At 44.2% G+C, this 18,538-nt stretch overlaps 1 protein-coding gene across 1 annotated transcript in view; it reads left to right on the top strand.

Moving 5' to 3' along the window:
• Positions 1-1,212: 1,212 nt before the first annotated feature.
• Positions 1,213-18,538, top strand: part of LOC149281953 (netrin-1) — a 29,422-nt gene continuing 12,096 nt past the window's right edge. Inside the window, exons 1-2 of the mRNA XM_089498846.1 lie at positions 1,213-2,224; positions 18,245-18,433. Coding sequence (XP_089354972.1) covers positions 1,213-2,224; positions 18,245-18,433 — 1,201 coding nt within the window. The remainder of the gene's footprint in view (positions 2,225-18,244; positions 18,434-18,538) is intronic.

Here is an 18,538-nt window from a genome sequence, read left to right as displayed (position 1 = left end):
GACATTGTGTCTACTATTCATAAAAGATATCCCTCTTCTCCGCTCCGTGCTACACCTCTGCCGCACATCCCCATCACTCTCCCTTTAACCACCTTGTGTTATCTCGGACGCTCTCGCTCATCAGTTTGCACCCTCCGCTGCCTCTATTTGCTGCGCCCTCCCTCCCCTTCCCTTTTCTTCTCTCGCACACTTTCCCTGCCTTATGCAGTGTGAAGATCCCAGACCCGCAACCACTCCCTGCCTCTCTACTACTCCCTCCTTGCCTCTCCCTTTCTACCTCTCCTCCTCTCCTCTTCTGCATGTGAATCAGCTGCCGGCAGCCTCCCCTGGCCACTGATCTTCTACCAGTGGGTGTCGTTGCAATCCCCCCTAATACGGTGTCACTCCTTTAAATGACCTCAAGCCAAGCCGAGTCTGAAAGAGTTGTTCACTTTCAATAAGCAACGCAGTAAAGGCAGATAGCAGCTACTCCTCTAAAGAGAAGGATGTTAAGACATATCCCGGAGATTGCTTTTCCACTTTAAAACCTCCTGCCTCCTGCTTCTATCTGCGCCGACGACCCAATTCACTTTTTTTTTTTCTTGACAACAAAGCTTATATTTCTTATTCCTTTTGTTCCTTCTTTTTTTTTATTTTTTTACATTTCTTCTTTTTTTTTGTTACTTGTTGCGTTTGATATCTAAAGGTAGTGCGTTTTTTTCCCCCTATAATTACTTTTAATTGCCAATTGATTACGCTAGGTGAGAATTTCCCATCCAGCAGAAAAGTGCAATTCAATTCAAAAATGTATTTTTTTGCCTTTAGAACCAGATTTTTTTTGTTAAATTATGGGGGGGTTTTCCCACCCCCCCCAAAAAAATTGCTATTTTGTTTTTTAATTTAGTTTTTGTATCATTTGTCTAGATTTTATAGTAAAGAAATTAACTTTTTTATTTATTTATTTTTTAACATTTTTGAACGTTGCCCTTGAATGTGTACCTTTTTTTAACGTTTTTCGAAATCTTTTTTGGAACATTTTCTCCTGAACTGATGATGTCATGTTTATTTAATTCTGGTTGCTAGTCTATTTTCTTTTCTGCTATTTTACCATCTGTTTCAGTAACTCCTAGGTAACTAAAGTCTATTTTTTTCTTCTTCTTCTTCTTCAATTTGTCTGCCAGGAGCAACCATCAGAGGGATCTCTGGTCAAGGCACGGTTAAGCTGGATCCGGGATGATGCTAACAGAGCAGCTTCTCTTGTTCGTTTTGGTGTCGCTGTCCTGTACTGCCCAAGAAGGAAGAGGAGGATATGGGATGTTTTCTATCCAAACCTCTCAGCCCGATCCCTGCTACGATGAGAACGGAAACCCAAGGAGGTGTATCCCTGACTTTGTCAATTCTGCTTTCGGCAAGGAGGTGAAGGTGTCCAGTACGTGTGGAAAGAGTTCGTCGAGATACTGCGTGGTGACAGAAAAAGGAGAAGATAGATTCCGGAACTGTCACATCTGCAATATGTCCGACCCTAAGAAAGCTCACCCGCCGTCCTTTTTAACTGACCTCAACAACCCTCACAACTTGACCTGCTGGCAGTCCGAGAACTACATCCAGTATCCTCTAAATGTCACCCTTACTTTGTCCCTTGGTAAGAAATTTGAGGTGACCTACGTGAGTCTCCAGTTCTGCTCTCCAAGACCAGAGTCCATGGCCATCTTCAAGTCAATGGACTATGGCAAGTCTTGGGTACCTTTCCAGTTCTACTCAACCCAGTGCAGAAAGATGTACAACAAGCCCAACAAGGCAGTGATCACTAAGCAAAACGAGCAGGAGGCTATCTGCACCGACTCTCACACGGACATGCACCCTCTCTCTGGTGGTTTGATAGCCTTCAGTACCTTGGATGGTCGCCCATCAGCTCATGACTTTGATAATTCCCCAGTGCTGCAAGACTGGGTGACGGCCACCGACATCAAAGTGGTCTTCAGCCGCCTTCATACGTTCGGGGATGAAAATGAAGATGACTCCGAGCTTGCCAGGGACTCGTACTTTTACGCAGTGTCAGATCTACAGGTAGGAGGTCGATGCAAGTGCAACGGCCACGCGTCTAGGTGTGTCAAGGACCGAGATGACAACTTGGTTTGCGAATGCAAGCACAATACTGCTGGCCCCGAGTGTGACCGATGCAAGCCCTTCCACTACGACAGACCTTGGCAGAGAGCTACGGCGAGAGAAGCCAATGAATGCGTGGGTGAGTAGGTGCGCTTGATCCTGCATAGATTTCCATATTTTGGGAATGTTTTCTTAAAGGGGAATCGAATGACGAGGTTATACCTTGGTCTATTTACGCTGTCAAAGGGAAGAACATAAAACTGTCCTTCTGTTAAAGAACTACCACTCCCAAGACTCCCCACTGGCCCATTCACTTGTAGAGAGTTTTAAGAGTTATACTGCATCTTAGTGGAAAAGGCTAAAATTGGATGTGACTATATGTGAACCTTTAAGGAACGAGGGGTGACCGGCACATGGGGGGGGGGGTGGATATACGGAAACATTGATACTGTTTGCATGCGCATTCCCGGGAAAATCTAAAATGATGTGGGGAAAAAAGTGTTAATGCTTCTTTCTATTCTTCTTGGGTTGAGTGGATCTGAGGTTTAGGGTAACGTTTTAAACCGGGTCACGTTCTTCTCTGTCACACAACTGATTCTTTAGGGCTCCCTCTTGTTAGACGCGTCATTTAGGGGGTTACTGTTGTATTGGGGGTTATGTGAAATCTGGTCTATTGCTTATTTTAGCAAAACCATCGGCATGGTTGACCGGGCGGTCACCACAGAGGGACTGGGTTATCGGTTAGACAGCTCGGTTATCCTCCGGAATACTTCGACTAATTCACACTTTTTGGTTAATAAGTCAACTTCCCCAATTAAAAGTCAATCGCTAAACGGTAAAACCTGTGTGTGAAATAATACCGTGTGTACATGCGTGTGCGTTATATATATATAGAGGGGTCTGACCCTATTTTTTGTTTAGTGACCAGACTTATATATTTTTGAAGCCAAGCAATAGGTAAAAAAAATAACATTTTATTCCAACCACACAAACACCTATAAAATAAGACAAGTTAAAGCGTCTCTATGGGTTGGGTCCTATATGCGTCCGACTGTCACGTTAACATTATTATTATTATTATTATTATTATTTTATAAAGTTTTAACCCTAAATATAGAAACAGACTCTACGTGATTTAGGCTGACGCCGTCTAATGTAAATATTCTTGGTGTCGGATCCACACAGAGGGTGAGTTTCCAGCACAAAGAATATTGTGTAGAATATTACAAGGCCAGAAAATAATAAAAAAATAAATAAATACAGAATTTTATAGCTTTTTTGGGGGGCCATGAACCTGGAAATTGAATGGATTTTTAAGGAGGATTTGGGATATTTGGATTGGAGCCTCGCACGTTATCTGTAATATATTCTGTTACAATGTATCTGTTATTGAATTTATTCTATCCTCTGTATCTGTGCGTATTTCCGTGCGCCCGGTGTTCTAGATCCCGTTTATTTTGTGATCGGTGGCTTGATTCCTGCGGCTCGATGTTATTATTGGATTCTTGTTGTAACTTTTGTATCGATTCTGTGTATTTGTTATGATTTTTAGAATTCTTTTTTTTTAAACCCCAAAAAGCTAATATACCCTAATAAGGAAATAGTTACTTTTTTTAAGGCCTTTCTTCCCTTCTATAGAAAGGTTACATTATGGGAATGCGATGGGTTTTTTGTTGTTTTTTTTTTTAAGCTATATAGCGTGATACGGGCGTAACTGCGTGTATTTAGCATTAGTTTTTAAGACTAAAAACAACATATTTTTTTAAACAGTTGTAGAAGTAACGCCTATATTAGTAACCCCCCCCCCAAAAAAACCCTAAAGATCTCAAACTAATTTATGGCTAGCAATATTTAATTTGGGGCAATATTTTTCAGGAGGGAAAAATCCTAAGCGGAATTCTAAGTGAAATATTTTTGCCAAAACCGACCTTTTCTTTAAACGTTACCCCTGCATTTGCATTCTTATTGTCTTAGCGACTCCCCCCTCCCTCCTCATTCTGGATCCTTTGTTATCGTCTGCTTCCAAGTTAATATATCCATTCCCTTACTACGTCGTCCAGGAGGCCATTCTGTGGATACACTACTCTTTCTGCAAAGTTATGTGTAACCACGTATTGTCCAAATCTTTCAGTAGAAGTACTTTTTGTGAAACGTGGTCACCCAACTAGAAGCCGAGCCGTATCTCCCATAGAAACTTTATAGATTGGCGTCTTCTAGAACTGCGCCTAACATATACCATGGCGTCGCAGACTGTTGTATACTGATTGTTACATGAGCGTTACCGGTTCATGAATATTTTGATAGCTAAAATATATAGAAAACTTAATTACAAAAAGTAATGGATAATGTATTTCATTTTTTTTGAATTACACCAAAGTTCCTTTAATCTCCTGTAATGAGTATTAAGTCGTTTCGGGAGTACATCACTTGGCCCTAATTAAATCGGGGATTCAGGTCCCTGTGAGACCCTAAATATGGTTTTGGATAGTTAGGGGTTAATTTATCCCCAATCGACCCCCCCTCCCCAGAAAGAGCTTGCTGATCGGTTCTAAACAGCTCAAGACTTTCTGGCACGGAGCCACCGAACTTGAGGAATTAGAGCCAAATATACCTCTGCCGAAATGAGTTCCAGGAACGGCCATCTCCCATGTGTGATCCGCAGCAGACCCCGAAATACCTGCGAGCCAGTGACAAAGTGACGGGCGGACGAGGCCATGGAGGATTTGGGCAAACAATCGGCCTTACTCACTTTCCAAAGAACTTAATGTTTGATGGTGATCGAGGCCCCCAAACGTGACCGGTCCTCAAACAAAACTGTACGTCATCAAAGTAGCTTTCTGCATGTTATCGGGGATCAGATAATGAGGACAATTAATTATCAGGATACCCAGAATGAGAATGATCGCCTTTAAACGAGTAGAGATCGCTTGAGGGTTGAGGAGGCTCATCTGCTGTGGATCGGGACCACATGGTGGGCTTCATGGGAATTCTTCGTCCATTGCAGATGAGGATGCAGTTTAATGCTTAATGCGTCCTCTTTAACGGTTAGAGACACGATGTACTAAATCACGAGTCTGCGATAGAGAATCGCTAAATAGGTGGGATATGGACGAGATAAGGGTTTCTTCAAGAGGAGCCTCCATGCTGGAAGCTGCCTCCGACCACAAGGTATAGAATGGACTCCAGACTAAAACAATCAGAAAAATACACGTAAAAAGTTTTTTTTTTTCTTTTTTAATATCACGTGTGGCGCAGCGTTACATTGTTACAGATAAGGAGGTTGAATAAAGACAAAGTTCAACCTCAATTAAATTCAACCCCTCCGAGTACCCAAGTAGTGTTGCCAGAGTGGAATCAGCGGCAGCTTATAACATAGCTCCTGTATCACTTCCCCCGTCCATTCCGTACTATATCTGCCCGTTAAGAGATGTTAGAAGCTGTGCACGCGCGGCCGGTGTAACTATTGTTTGTATTCGAAAGGCGCCGGAACAATTCAGAAGTTTGAGATTTTGGTTGACGTTCAGCTCCCGCGGGATTCGGTGACTCGAGCGATTTTACAGTCGGTGGCCGTGAAATTGTAAGTGTTAGACGGGGCAGGTGAGCTGATGAACTGTAATGTAAGCAAAAGGTCCCCCCCCCCCGCATGTCTCCTGCCATTTCACACGCTGGGCCCCGGGGACATTAGTCACCTCTCGCCCCCGCGCACGAGCCCTTCTCCGATAGGCACCGAGCTGTCACTTCATGGATTCAATGACACACGGGCCATCTTAGTCAGCTGGATAGAGGCAGTCTGGCGTGAAGGCGTTTATCCCTCATCGCTGTACTTTTATATTATGTTACCGAGGGGGATTTCCATGGCCGTTCAGAAGTTTGGGGTCACTCAGCTGTTTTCATGGAAAACAAGGACATTTGTAGTTGTAACGTAATTACAAAAAGGGTTTTCTAACCATCAACTAGCCTTTTCAGCGAACACAACGTGCCATCGGAACACAGGAGTGATGGGAGTGATAGGAGTGATGGGAGTGATAAAGGGTTTCTGTACGCCTATGAAGATACTCAATTAAAAATCATCTGTTTTCAGCTGCAATAATAATTTACAACATTAACCCCGTCTGCGCTCGATTTCTGATCCATTTCATGTTATAGACAAAATCTGCTTTCAAAAACAAGTACACTTTTAAGTGGCCCCAAATGATAACGTTCTCCAATATGAAACTTTAGCTTTGATCTTCCTGCAGGGTTCACTGACGTCCAAAGGTGGGTTCCATGGAGAGGAACCTGCAGCAAATGCACCTGCGGGGTCAAGCCCTCGCTGAGATTAATGGAAAGTCCCCTTATCAGGGCTCCTGGCTGCTCATAGATGAGGGCATCTTATCTTACATCCCCTACGGGACATCTCAAAAAATATTTTCTTTGTAAAGCCTCAGAGGGCGATGAGAATCTCACAAAACCATTCCTTCACATTCAAGCCATTTAGAGGTTCACGTGTGGCTTCGCCAATAACTTGGCCAGTTTGTGAGCTAAGAAGCCTGGGAGTTTTCGTAGACAAGGGCTGGGATGCTTGCTGATCCCTGCTGGAGACTCTCCGCTGGTTCCATGGATGTTCAGCTGCATCTCTGTAGACAGACCTCTGCTTCTGCGCAGGGACGATGGTTGGAGTTCCCTTCTCCGCTTCTCCATCAGCAGATGCTTTGCCTTTCTTTTTTCACCTTTCACCATCTGCGAACAAAATGGATTGAAGGTCCGCCAGACGCACACCTGAACGAGGACCGAGGTCTCGCTCATAGCTGCTCACAAAGACCCTTTATATCACCACGTGTCTCCTTGTCAAACAGCGAGTTCCAGAAAAATGGAAATATTCTGACTTCAATACCAAAGAGCGTATGAGTTTCTTTCTCTTCTACTTCATTCCCTTTGCTTTTCTCTCCCCTTCTCACTTATCTCCTTTGATCTCTGTCACCCCCCAATTTATTCCCTCTCTTCCTCTGTTCTTCTCGCTTGCTGTTCTCTCCCCCTGCATCTTTACCGGTACAATAATAGACGTAGGAGCCGGCTTTTGGTAAGTCCACTCAAAATAAGTGCATTTAGAGAAATGTGTCAGTGGAATGCGGCTAATATCCCCAAAGTACCGACCCTCGCAGAGTGTTGGAGTCAGAAATGTGATTAAATGCACAGGAGAGAAGTGTGCCGCTTGGCTTTGGGGGGAAACAAAATAATGAAATTAGTGAAACTTTTCAGAAGAGGCGGTGGGTTGAGGCTGCGGCCTCCCAGATGCCGTAAAATAGACTATTGCAGCGGGACAGAAGTACTCGCCGTACAGCTGTTATTTACATCAAACAACCATTGTGTCCCAGTAGTCGATGGAGATTCAAAAACAAAGTTTTAACTTAGAAATGAGATGTAGAACGGGATGGGGCACTGTAGATTGTGAAGAACTTTGGGGTCGATTAACAGAAGTTCCGATAAAGTCTGTTTTGTTACAATATTACAGTTGACCAACCTCACAACATTTACTGTGGTCCTTGACCTCTTCTTCTCATTCTTCCTAACCGATCCATGTTATCTTGTTGCTAATCTGATGATGACCAACCATGGTGGGCCAAATGATATTAAGTTCTGGATCTTGAAGTATTTGCGGTATTTTCCCAGTAACCTCTCGGGTGCTCCGGTGCACCTGTCCGTGTAGAAGTCAGAATGCAACTTTGTCCCGCATGCCATTGTGCAAAGACTGCTTAGCACATGAAAAGGACCCAAAAGAGAATTCTCTGCCGGCATGACAATGGGTGAGGCTGTGAATCCTGGATAAGGACGTGTTTTAGGAGAGGTTGCCCCCTTTTGTCTGTGTGTTTATGCGAGTCCCAGCTATGATACGTGTAGGGGGTGGGGAGGCAGCTGCCGACACATTGTTTTCCCTCTGCTTGTATCTCGTGTACTTTCTTTCGTAGTTTTAGATTTTTTTTTTTAAGCCAAATCTAGTTTTTTGTCTGTTTCTTTTTGCATTGTGAGATGTCAGAGAGAGAACTCTTTCCAAAATGGGCCGTTGCCCACTTCTTTAGGCTGGCCTTGTGGCTGTTCTTGGACTACAAGGCCTACAATCCTAATGAAGCCAGGTTACAATGTCTCGGTTGTCTGCTGTTAAACAAAACTCCGTCCACCACGGGATTAAGAGAATTGGGATTTGAGAACCCCCTTCCCGGGGACAGATTGAGGTCAGAAGGAAGAGATCATTTTATTAGGTACTTCCGAGCCACTCAAAAGTCAAGTGGTCGATATTCCGGATTTAGGCTCAGATATCCTGGATGAAAAGTTGTGTTTTTTTTTTAACTGAATATTCTAATCTGAGAGCAGACAAAGGAGCTGAAAACAAAAGACAAAAAAAGCTACAACAGAAATATGTTAAAAATGTCTTGCAGACCCGGTCCAAGGCAATTAGTTTCCCCCTCAAATCAGATTAACCTGTACAAGTCAGTCTGCGAGTCGTGCCAAACCCAGCTTCCTGCTTTCCCAAGAGTTTGGCAGAGTCGGAAGAGCTTGTGTTGTCAACAATTTTTAAGAAAACGGTCTGGGCCCTGAACTTGGGGAAGAAGGAGGGAGGGCAGAGGGACCATGTTCTAAAGGGTTAACCATTTTAGTTTTTTTGGTTTTAATTTCCGAACATTTAGAGAGATACCGCCCGCTCCCTCTTCTCATTCTTGTTCTCATCCTGTTATCGGTGCCCTGCTCTGTCATCTACTTGCTCCTGCTCTCCATGCCCCGCTCCTTCTTTTCGCTCCTGCTCTCCATGCCCCGCTCCTTCTTTTCGCTCCTGCTCTCCATGCCCCGCTCCTTCTTTTCGCTCCTGCTCTCCATGCCCCGCTCTTTCTTTTCGCTCTTGCTCTCCATGCCCCGCTCCTTCTTTTCGCTCCTGCTCTCCATGCCCCGCTCCTTCTTTTTCGCTCCTGCTCTCCATGCCCCGCTCCTTCTTTTTCTATCCTGCTCTCCATGCCCTGCTCCCTCTTTTTGGCTCCCTCTCTTTGCTCCTGTCCTCTCCTCTTCCTAATCCACTCTCTTCCCTTCATCTCTGTCTTCTCTCTGTCATTGATTCAGCTCTGGGCTATTACACCATTACTTTTCTATATTGTTTGTGTCCTTTTCCTACCTTAGCCTCCAATTTGTTTTTACTTACACTCCCTTTTACCTTAATTCTGTCTCCTCTCTCTTCCTTTCCCTTTTTCTCTCTCTCTTTCTCTCATCTGATATCAGTCTATTCCCACCTATCCCTATTCTGCATTAGGGATATTAAATCAGGTTCTTGGGCTGCATAATAATCATTGCAGCATTTACCAGGAATAAACCCTTATCCGAAAATCCCTAAATAAGAAACATCTGACTTATTTCCCATCTAGTGTTTGCAGAAATGGTTCATGTAAGTGGAATCTCTCACCACTTGAGCTTGTTTGGTGGTTTAAACCAGGCTTAACCCAATTCTAGGGCCAACAAGACTTGGGAACCCCAACCCGTTCCCTACTACTGAAGGATTGAAGCTACAGGTAGACCTCCTGGAATCTTATTTTGGTGAGAAGGGTTTATATTTACGGGCCAGAAATCCAACGTTTGACAATCTGAGAATAAAAAAACCCCAAAACCTTAGATTCTATTTGTTTGGAAAATTATGATTTTGTCTTTCAAATTTCCTTGAAAAAGAGCAAGAGAAAGTGATGTCTGTTTTAGTTGATGTCATTGTGATGATGCCGTAACCAGCAGAAACCAGAAACCTTTACAAAATGCATTGCTTGTATGCAGTCTTTGACTACAATTCCTATTATCCTGTCTCTAAGGGCATTGTGGCATTTCTAGTGAGTGTCTTTTAAAAGTTCGGAGGTTTTAACTTGATGACCTCATAGCTCAACATCTGAAGTCATGCAATCACTGGTGATGTGAGAATCGTGTTGAGGTATTATTCCTATTAGTAGGAGGTTTCATTGACAGAAACAAGATTAATTCCTTCGGCACAAAAACCTTAACACACATGAAAAAAAGATATATTTTCCAGAGCCGTTCTGTGATATTTAAAACTCAATGGTTCACTTTTTGACCCGGAATCCTCGCGTTCCAGGCTCTGCTGGTTTATTCAGACTCTTTGGGCCGCTTAATCAGCCTTACAGGGGTTAACCCCGCAGCTCCCAGCCTGTGGTTGCGCTAGCGGGGTGGAGGAGCGCCAGATTCTTCCGAAAGCGGTTTTTCTATGGGATTTAGTGGTTTACCTCATGTTTGTCTTACAAAGTCCCCGACATTAAGTGTGGGATAAAACTCTTACTGGACTTTCCAGGCTCTGTATGTCACGCCGGCGGCTGCACGGGGCCGTTTGGATCTCTGCGCGGTTTCAGACCCCCCTCATCTAGAGAGCAGCAGGTCTAATGGCAGCGAGCGAGAGCGCCGGCACCTCCATGTAGCTAGAATTCATGTAACTGCTGTTCATACTATTGTTTCCATGGCAATTGCATCACCTTTTATCACTATGCCCCTTTTGTGCTTACCCCCCCCCAAATATATCCATCCATGGAAATATGAAAGCTTATAAATAGTGGTGAATTTTAAAGCAAATCACGTCTTCTCTGCATGCATCAGGTACAAAAAATACAAACTTTGACTCCGTCGGTGCCCAGTTATCCCTCTGCCCCCCCCTTCAAGACTACAGCTCTCACAATCCACAGCCAGCCTTTTGGATAACTTTACGTTGACCCTAAAATTAGTTTTTTTTTAATCAATACGACCCTTCTTCTGAAATTGACGTCGTTGTCAAATAGCCGACCCTTGGGGGCCACGGCTGGGTATCTTGAACTCAATTCTTGATACTTAAAAGGGTCAGGGCGATGTGAAAATGCCTCCGGCGCTCCGAGGGTTAACGTAAAGGGTAAGGGGTGGCCTTGGAGGGTCTCCAGAGATAGCTACAGAGTTAATTAGCTGGAGCTGCAGGATGGTGTCTGGATCCTTAATGTTTTGCTAAGCAGTCAGGATATTCACACCTTCAGACCTCATATATTTGTTTAACCAGGTTGACCTCTCTCCTCCTGAAATTGGTTAACACCAGGTGTAAATAAAAAAAAGCAGGAGGGAGGTGGGCATTTCCTTACACCCCTTCTTGGAAATCCGAGACACACTCAGGCCGTTCTCCTGGTGAGAGCGTGTGCGTGTGCGAGTGTATATGTGTGTGCGTGTGTGTATATGTGTGTGCGTGTGTGTTTGTGTAAAAGGCGATTGAGCCAAAACAAGACCAAATAAAGCCTCAGCGTGGCAGGTATTTTACCAGGTGCTATTAATTCGGACTCCATATATTTAGGGGGGATTTTTATAAACAATATTAATATTTTTTTTTTTTGCAAGTAATTATGGACTTGGAGCCATCTAGCCTTTTCCTGACACAATATCGCACTCTGTCGCTTATACAAAGTTACTAATTACATGAATTCCCAAATCGGAATCGCCAGCACTTCATGTTCTGCAAAATCCTGAATACCATACGGATCAAAAAAGAAACTTTTATAACACTTTAGTTACTTTCGTGCCGACATCCGTAACTTTTTAACCCTTAGCTGGTATGGCGGCGCTGAAAGCATCTGATATTTTAGACCGCGTGATTCCGTGACCAAAGGATACTTTCTAGGGTTCTCGTTTCCTGATGTGAATTTATCCCCTGCTTTTTATTTTATCTTTTTTTTTCTTCCCCACAAACATTCCTTAACTTCACGATAAATGGTGTAGCCGACCTTTTGGGGATGGTCTTCATGGAATATTGAATGAGGGTCTCGGACCCCCTGTCTGTCCGTACGAGTCCTCGGCGTATAGCCGTCTCGGTAATCTGAGCTGACAGAGGTGATACCTGTTAACCAGACGCAGATTACCGAACTCACCGAGAGACAAAACAAGTTCTGGAGGTCGAGAAAAGAGAAATGAATTCCTAGTAGAGCCGGGTACCTTCTCTACATTCTGTACGACTCGAGCCCTATCTACTGTGTCAATCAAACCCCCCAAAGTAGCTGTTTACAGAATCCTTCTTTCTGGAAATTATTTCCACGCACGCCTCTGGCGGTTTCTTTAGAAGAAATCATTTGTATCCGTAGATGTTAGCAGGTTCCACTTACCAAGGAACTTGGTTCTGGAGACTACGGTGGGATTCCGCTTATGGTTTATTTGAATCTGGTTTATCAGAAGTTGTCGTCTCGGTCGGATATTCCAATCCTTTCCAAAGTTATCCAAAATTCTTTGTTTTACAAGCCGCCTGTCCGACGGGTCACCTCTTGGCCAGAAAAAAAAAAATGGCAGTTACGCTGAATTAGAACCCCCTGTTATTATCCCATCCAGTAGTCAAACGGCATTGAGATATTCCTTTGTTAAATCTGTTTTTCCACCCAAGGCGATGAATGTACTTTTCTGTACGCAGGGATTTTCCTAGTTTGAGCAAATTTGGTAATTAGCGGCGTTGGCACAAGACCTCCGAAGTGTGCGGTTGGGATGAGCGGTTACTTTTTAAACCCAGTAATTGTTTTGTGCAATTCTGTGTAACTGCCATCAGAAATGATTCCTCTTAATCCCATCCAACCCGACGCTGGGAGACGGGGGCCGCTCCGTTAAGGTGCGAGCAAGACTCAAATATCCGTCCTCTGTCATTTTGGCTTTGAAGGCCACCTTTAAGGCCGTTGGACACCTGGCCCAGGGCTCTGTGCTGTTTGTAATGCTTATTACAATACAAAGTGCAATACAAAGCATAAAGGTCTCATTAAGACTGCGGAGCGTGCCAAAGACGGGGCAAAGAGGCTGGCATCGGTATCCAGACTCCAGGTGCTCCAGATCTGTAGGTAGCAGCTGGGAAGAATCCAGCATGAAAATTGATAGAAAAATAGACAAATTAGGAGTTGTGCCAACACCAGGGCCCCTGTTCTTGCAGTTCCGGTTAATTCACAGTATTTTGGTCTTTTTGGAAGCTATGACTTGCCAAGTGGTAAAGAGATTCTGAATGAAGTCACCTGTATTCAAGCAGGGGTTTCAGCTGTGATATAGCAGTGAGAAAAGCACCAATTGGATAGTATATTCTAGGGGGATGGAAAAGCCATTTCTGTTTCTCCTTGATGAGGTTCACCAATAAATAAAGGGGTTAAGCAGACTCGGGTTACAAAATACGGAAAAAAAAATATTTTCTGTGCGAGAAAAATAAAACAAAGGGGAATAAAGGTAAGCGTCGCAGGTCTGAAACCGAACCTTTAAATAAGTGGGATCTACGAGCCGGGGCCGTCCCGCCGGACCCTCCGCATTCCTGTCTAATTCTAATAAGGTAACAAAGCAGATTTTGGGACGGTTACAGCAAAACCGAATTCCCGCGGAGGGAATGGAAAAGTTTCCGTCTATCACAAAACCACTGGGGGGACTCGGCTGCTTTCCCTGCTGCACGTGATACAAGATACCCCTTCTCTGTTAGAAGCAATGATTTGGGGTATACCCAAGCTAGTTTTTATTTCCAATAAGTTCTGCTGATCTGTGGGTGAAATGGTAACCGAACTCTCGCAGATCTGCCAAATTTGTTGGTTTTATGAATAACAGATTTTACAATATCCTTTTTTTTTCTCTTCTCAAATGTGTGTCTTTTTCCTCCCCTGATGCCCCTTTTTTCTAGGAGGTCAGAATGTTTGCTGGGGATGAGGGTATCGCAGGGTTCTACGCCCCTAAAAGCCCAGATAATGTGTAAATAATAATAATTCTTCCCTCATTCCGTTACATTATGTCCTTACGGTAGGTCATCACAGAAGTCGCACAAAGTGTGCCAGGGCCAGATAAGGGCCATACTTGCTTAATCCGTTTTAGTAGCAGTGGAGATGGCACCCCCCCTTCCTTAACTTGTGTTAACCACGAGATAACAAAAGGTCCTGACCCTCTTAATGCATACGTAAGTGTAAGCAACTTCTCTCGGGCACACGTGATCTCGAGGTGATGGAATGAATGATGCTGAATGGATGAGCGCTTCCAACTAGAATTTTTTTTTTTTCCCTTTAACATTCTTAGACAAGGCTGTCAAATCTGAAACCACTTCACAGGCTGGAGAATGAGCAACCGAAGACGTTAAACACTTCAGAGATGATTTATGGGGATGGCATCCCGCGGTATAAAACTCTTCTCTTTGGGGAAGTCTGTGCGGGTTCGTGTTACACTAAGTCTGGAACTCGGCCATCGTAGGGGAGAGACAGCAATGGCCGAGGCTCCGAATGGAGATGATGATTTGGAAACCCAAGGAGGTAGACTTTTTCTCGTGGACTGTACCAGGCGTCGGTGTTTTCCAGCAGTGTCGGGTCAAAGTCATGGTTTAGAGAGAGCGGTTGAAGGCCCTCGTTGTCTTGACCTAGGATCTGTGTTTGATAGAAGACCTGCGCTCTCCCATAAGGAATTTTTTGGAGAGGATAGCTTAGGTTTTCACGTGTCTTGTTTCAAACACGGCCTTTCTCTAGAAGTCTACTTTGATCACTTTATTTATTTCTTTGTAGAGATGGCTTCGTTGTGATGGTTCGTCCGCAGAATGTTTAGGAATCTTTGAGGAAACTTTATTTCTGGTGGAACGGAGCCAACAATAGTTAGTTTAGACAGACAAGGATTTTCAATTAAGGGAATCCAAGTCTAGAGAGGACGACCTTTATTATTTTATTTAAGAACCAACAACTTCTGACATATTTTCTTGTCGATTTTAATCAATTTCCCGGAACTCGGCGGATCAGACCTGGGTTAATGAATAAGTCCTCTCCTGTGGACAAAAAAAAGTAAGGAGCTGAGAAACAAAAGCTTAACATAAAGTATTCAATATAGCAAAAAAAAAACTGTCCAAATCGCTCCAAAAAAGGTTAGAATGCCCCATGGAATTCTGCGATCTTCAGATCACCGCCACTAATGACAGGTTGAAGAATATCCATGGTGGAATGTCCTTTTCTCCGACACCCTCTCTATTTTTCGAGCTGATCCTTCAATCAGCAGCTTATCAACACGCGATTCTCTCCCCCTTCTCTCCCCTCGCCTTCCTTGTTTTCGTCACCTCTTTTCTAGCCTTTGTCAGTTGCCATCACCCGGGCTTATTCTGTCCTGCTTGTTGTGACAGAGCGTCTGTGTCTGCGGACAATGATACCGTGCATTCCTAACACATAACAGCCGGCGACCCTACGCCATGTTTGCTTTTAAATATCGAGCTGAAACTCCGACGATGGCCCTTTCTGTTTACTTTGCTGGATTTCTGCATCAGGGATAACTTATGTATTATATCTACGTATTATATCTACATATTATATATTACATGGATATATAACGATACTGAAAGTATTCACGCAAGCATTAACATTATTTACATTAGGAAAGTGTAAATAATCTGTTTTTCAAGCGGAAATGCAAGTATGTTTCCACTCGGTCATTTATGACATCATTAATCGGCACCATATGCAAATGAACTACAATGTAGCATAAAAAATGATGTACTGTGTCACAGAGATAGCGAATTCTGCAGGAAGGATATATCGCCGATTTTCTTTGTTCTGCGATGCCGGGGGATATATATTTAGATGATGGAATACAATTTGTAGAGTCTCCGCTATCGAAGGATACATTGTGATTATTAGAGATGGCGATGGTCGGGTGGCCACCTGATGGGATCCGTGCAGCCGATAGCCGGGCACGCGCAGCTGCTGGCTACTTTCTTGCAGTCGTACCACCCGGCCGGGCATATCCAGCTGCAGGCTGTTGCACCCGATCGGATGAGTATGGGGTGATGTCGCCCAGCGGGAGAATTCACGAATCGCTTTGTCTACTTTTCTTGTAGCCTCCTGCGGGAACGCCGATGCCTGGGGAGTAGTTTCAAAACTTCACATATTCACTTGCTGATGTCATCGCAGACGCATCAACTCTATTTACTGAAACAGTGGTGCGTCATGATGTAAATGTCATGATCCACATGACGTCACCAACCACAAAACACTTTATTTCAGAGCGTTGCCCACATGTAATGCTTACTGAAATATGTATCTGCGCTTCCTAAAGGCTACAGAAACCGTTACAGGGGACTGCGAGATTCTAACAGCCACGTGGAGAGTTAATTGTAAACTTTATAAAGCTAACATTTTATGCAAATTCAGTACAATTTAAAACCGAAATTAAGAGCACACCATCAAGGATTTGTTTAAAAGAAAATATTATTATACAACATGTCGATGATAGATGAAATTTGAAACACATTTTGGTTTGAGCAGCGAAACCTAAACATTACGCCTTCTCGGTTTCAAGGGTCCCGAGAACAGTTCAGTGCTTTCTCGACGTATGACTTCTTCATCCTGGAATGTATCGGCTTAATCTCTGCTATTAGAACCTGTGGCTGGCAGCAAAACATCTTTTGACTCCTTATGTTATTTTATATTTTTGTCTTACCTTCACTCTACCCCTTTCTCCTCCTGCCTTTTCATTCCCCTCTGAGCCCTTCTCTCTAGGCTTAAATTAGGTTATACTCCATCCTGTTACTCTCCCCACTCTCCTCTCTAGTGTGGCCCATCGCCTTGGCCCTCTCCGTCTCCTCTCATAATTCACCATCTGCCATTCTGCCCTTCTTCCCTGTTCCCCATCATCCCATCCTTTCTCCTCACAATTCTTCTAACTGCCCCTAGTCCTTGCCCTTCTTCTAAAATGCAATCTCCATCTTCCTTGCTCCCTCATTCTGCCAAATTTCTTTCCCTTCTCTCTTCTTTGTCCTGCCATGTTGGCTGCTTTCCATCAAACGCTCCCCTTCTTGCTCTCCCCTACATCCTGACTTTTCTCCTGTCCTTCTCGCTCTCTCCACCATCTTGTCTTGTCTCCTGCCCTTCTCTCTCTTCCATTCCACCCCATAATTTGGCTGCTCTCATTCCCATACAGTCCAGGTACTGGAATGCAAATAAATTCACTCCTAAACCCACAGATTTTGGCATCATGTATGGCTAAAGTTTTGTGTAAAAATGTTTTCTAAAGCACGGGCGAGGGTTTTTGCTTGTATTTTGCCTTAGTCTGTTTTATAATTTATAAATGAAGCAGATATGGTGATAGGTACCGGAGTCTACAACGTCCGTTATACTCGGAGCTACTGGATCCTGAGTGGGTATTCACAGGAAATCTTGAGTTTGATCTTTAACCCCCCTGAATTTTTTCTGGACTCGACAAATGATTCTGGATCTCTACAATGGCTGAGAAACTTGGATCCTGTCGAGCTCAGTGTTAAATCTGTGGAGATTTACAGGAACAAAAGCTACTGATTTGGCCAGGCCAGGCTCCGGAGGCCCCTTAATATGTATGTATTAATATAGAAGCATAAAATGTGCTCCGCTTTGGTGTCATTTGAGGACTAGACTTTTTTGAACCCAGGTAGTTACAGAACGTTCTTCCGAGAGAATACAATATTCTGGAAGTTTGGAACTTTTGAATATCAGTAGCACGAGAGTCGTCTTAACACCCGGTTTCAGGTCCAGGGGCCGTGGCATATAAAATATTCATAAGAATCAGTTATGCGTCAGACTTGAGCCGTGAGTCACCTCTGCCGTGCCAACGGACCTGGCAAAATGCGCCTGTGACCTTTCCGATTTCCATTCTCCGACACCTCAGCCTGCATGCAATGAAAGATTAACTCGTCCCTGGCCGGAGAGGACAAACGAGGACAGGCGTGAAGTCTGCCCCAGCAGAGGAACGGGTAGGGGATAGCCGGGCGTGAGAGCGAAACATGGAAACGGGCTGCGTGCTGCTCACCATCGCCAAAGTCCACCAGTGGCTCCATGCTGGAGTTTTATTGGGTTTTCCCTGTCTTTTTAATCCCCTATCATGACATTTCCATGTTACACACAATGTGATTTTTTGTAACATACACATCAGACCACGTAGGCTGTGGGGACAGCACCGCAGAAGACCTAGCGGGGGCTGATAGGGGCTTGTATGGGTAATCGTGCCGGAAAAAGTATTATTATTATACGATTATTGTATGTGGTGTCCTGGCGCTTTAGATGATCTGTGATCAGGATGACCGGTTGAAGTCGCATCGTCCTTGCATAAACTTAACCGCATGTTCTGTGTCATGCCTGCGTCTGCTATATAACTCCATGCACAGGAGGTTTAACCAGCACCTGTCTGTCCTTCTCTTTCCCAGCCTGTAACTGTAATCTGCATGCTCGCCGGTGTCGCTTTAACATGGAGCTCTTCAAGCTGTCGGGACGCCGGAGCGGAGGGGTCTGTCTGAACTGCCGACACAACACGGCTGGCCGCCACTGCCACTACTGCAAGGAGGGTTATTACAGGGACATGACCAAGCCCATCACTCACAGGAAGGCGTGCAAAGGTGAGGGCACCGTGGAGTATAATGTACAGAGACCCCTGGGGAATTGATTGATCTTCAGACCTCTGTATCCCTTCTTTACCCTTTGTGACCCTGTACAATATTTGA

The sequence above is a fragment of the Sceloporus occidentalis genome, unplaced genomic scaffold (genome assembly GCF_023333645.1).
Source record: "Sceloporus occidentalis isolate IW3139 unplaced genomic scaffold, rSceOcc1.0.p SCAF_126, whole genome shotgun sequence".
In the NCBI taxonomy this organism is placed as follows: domain Eukaryota; kingdom Metazoa; phylum Chordata; class Lepidosauria; order Squamata; family Phrynosomatidae; genus Sceloporus; species Sceloporus occidentalis.
This window is presented reverse-complemented; position numbering and strand designations above follow the sequence as displayed.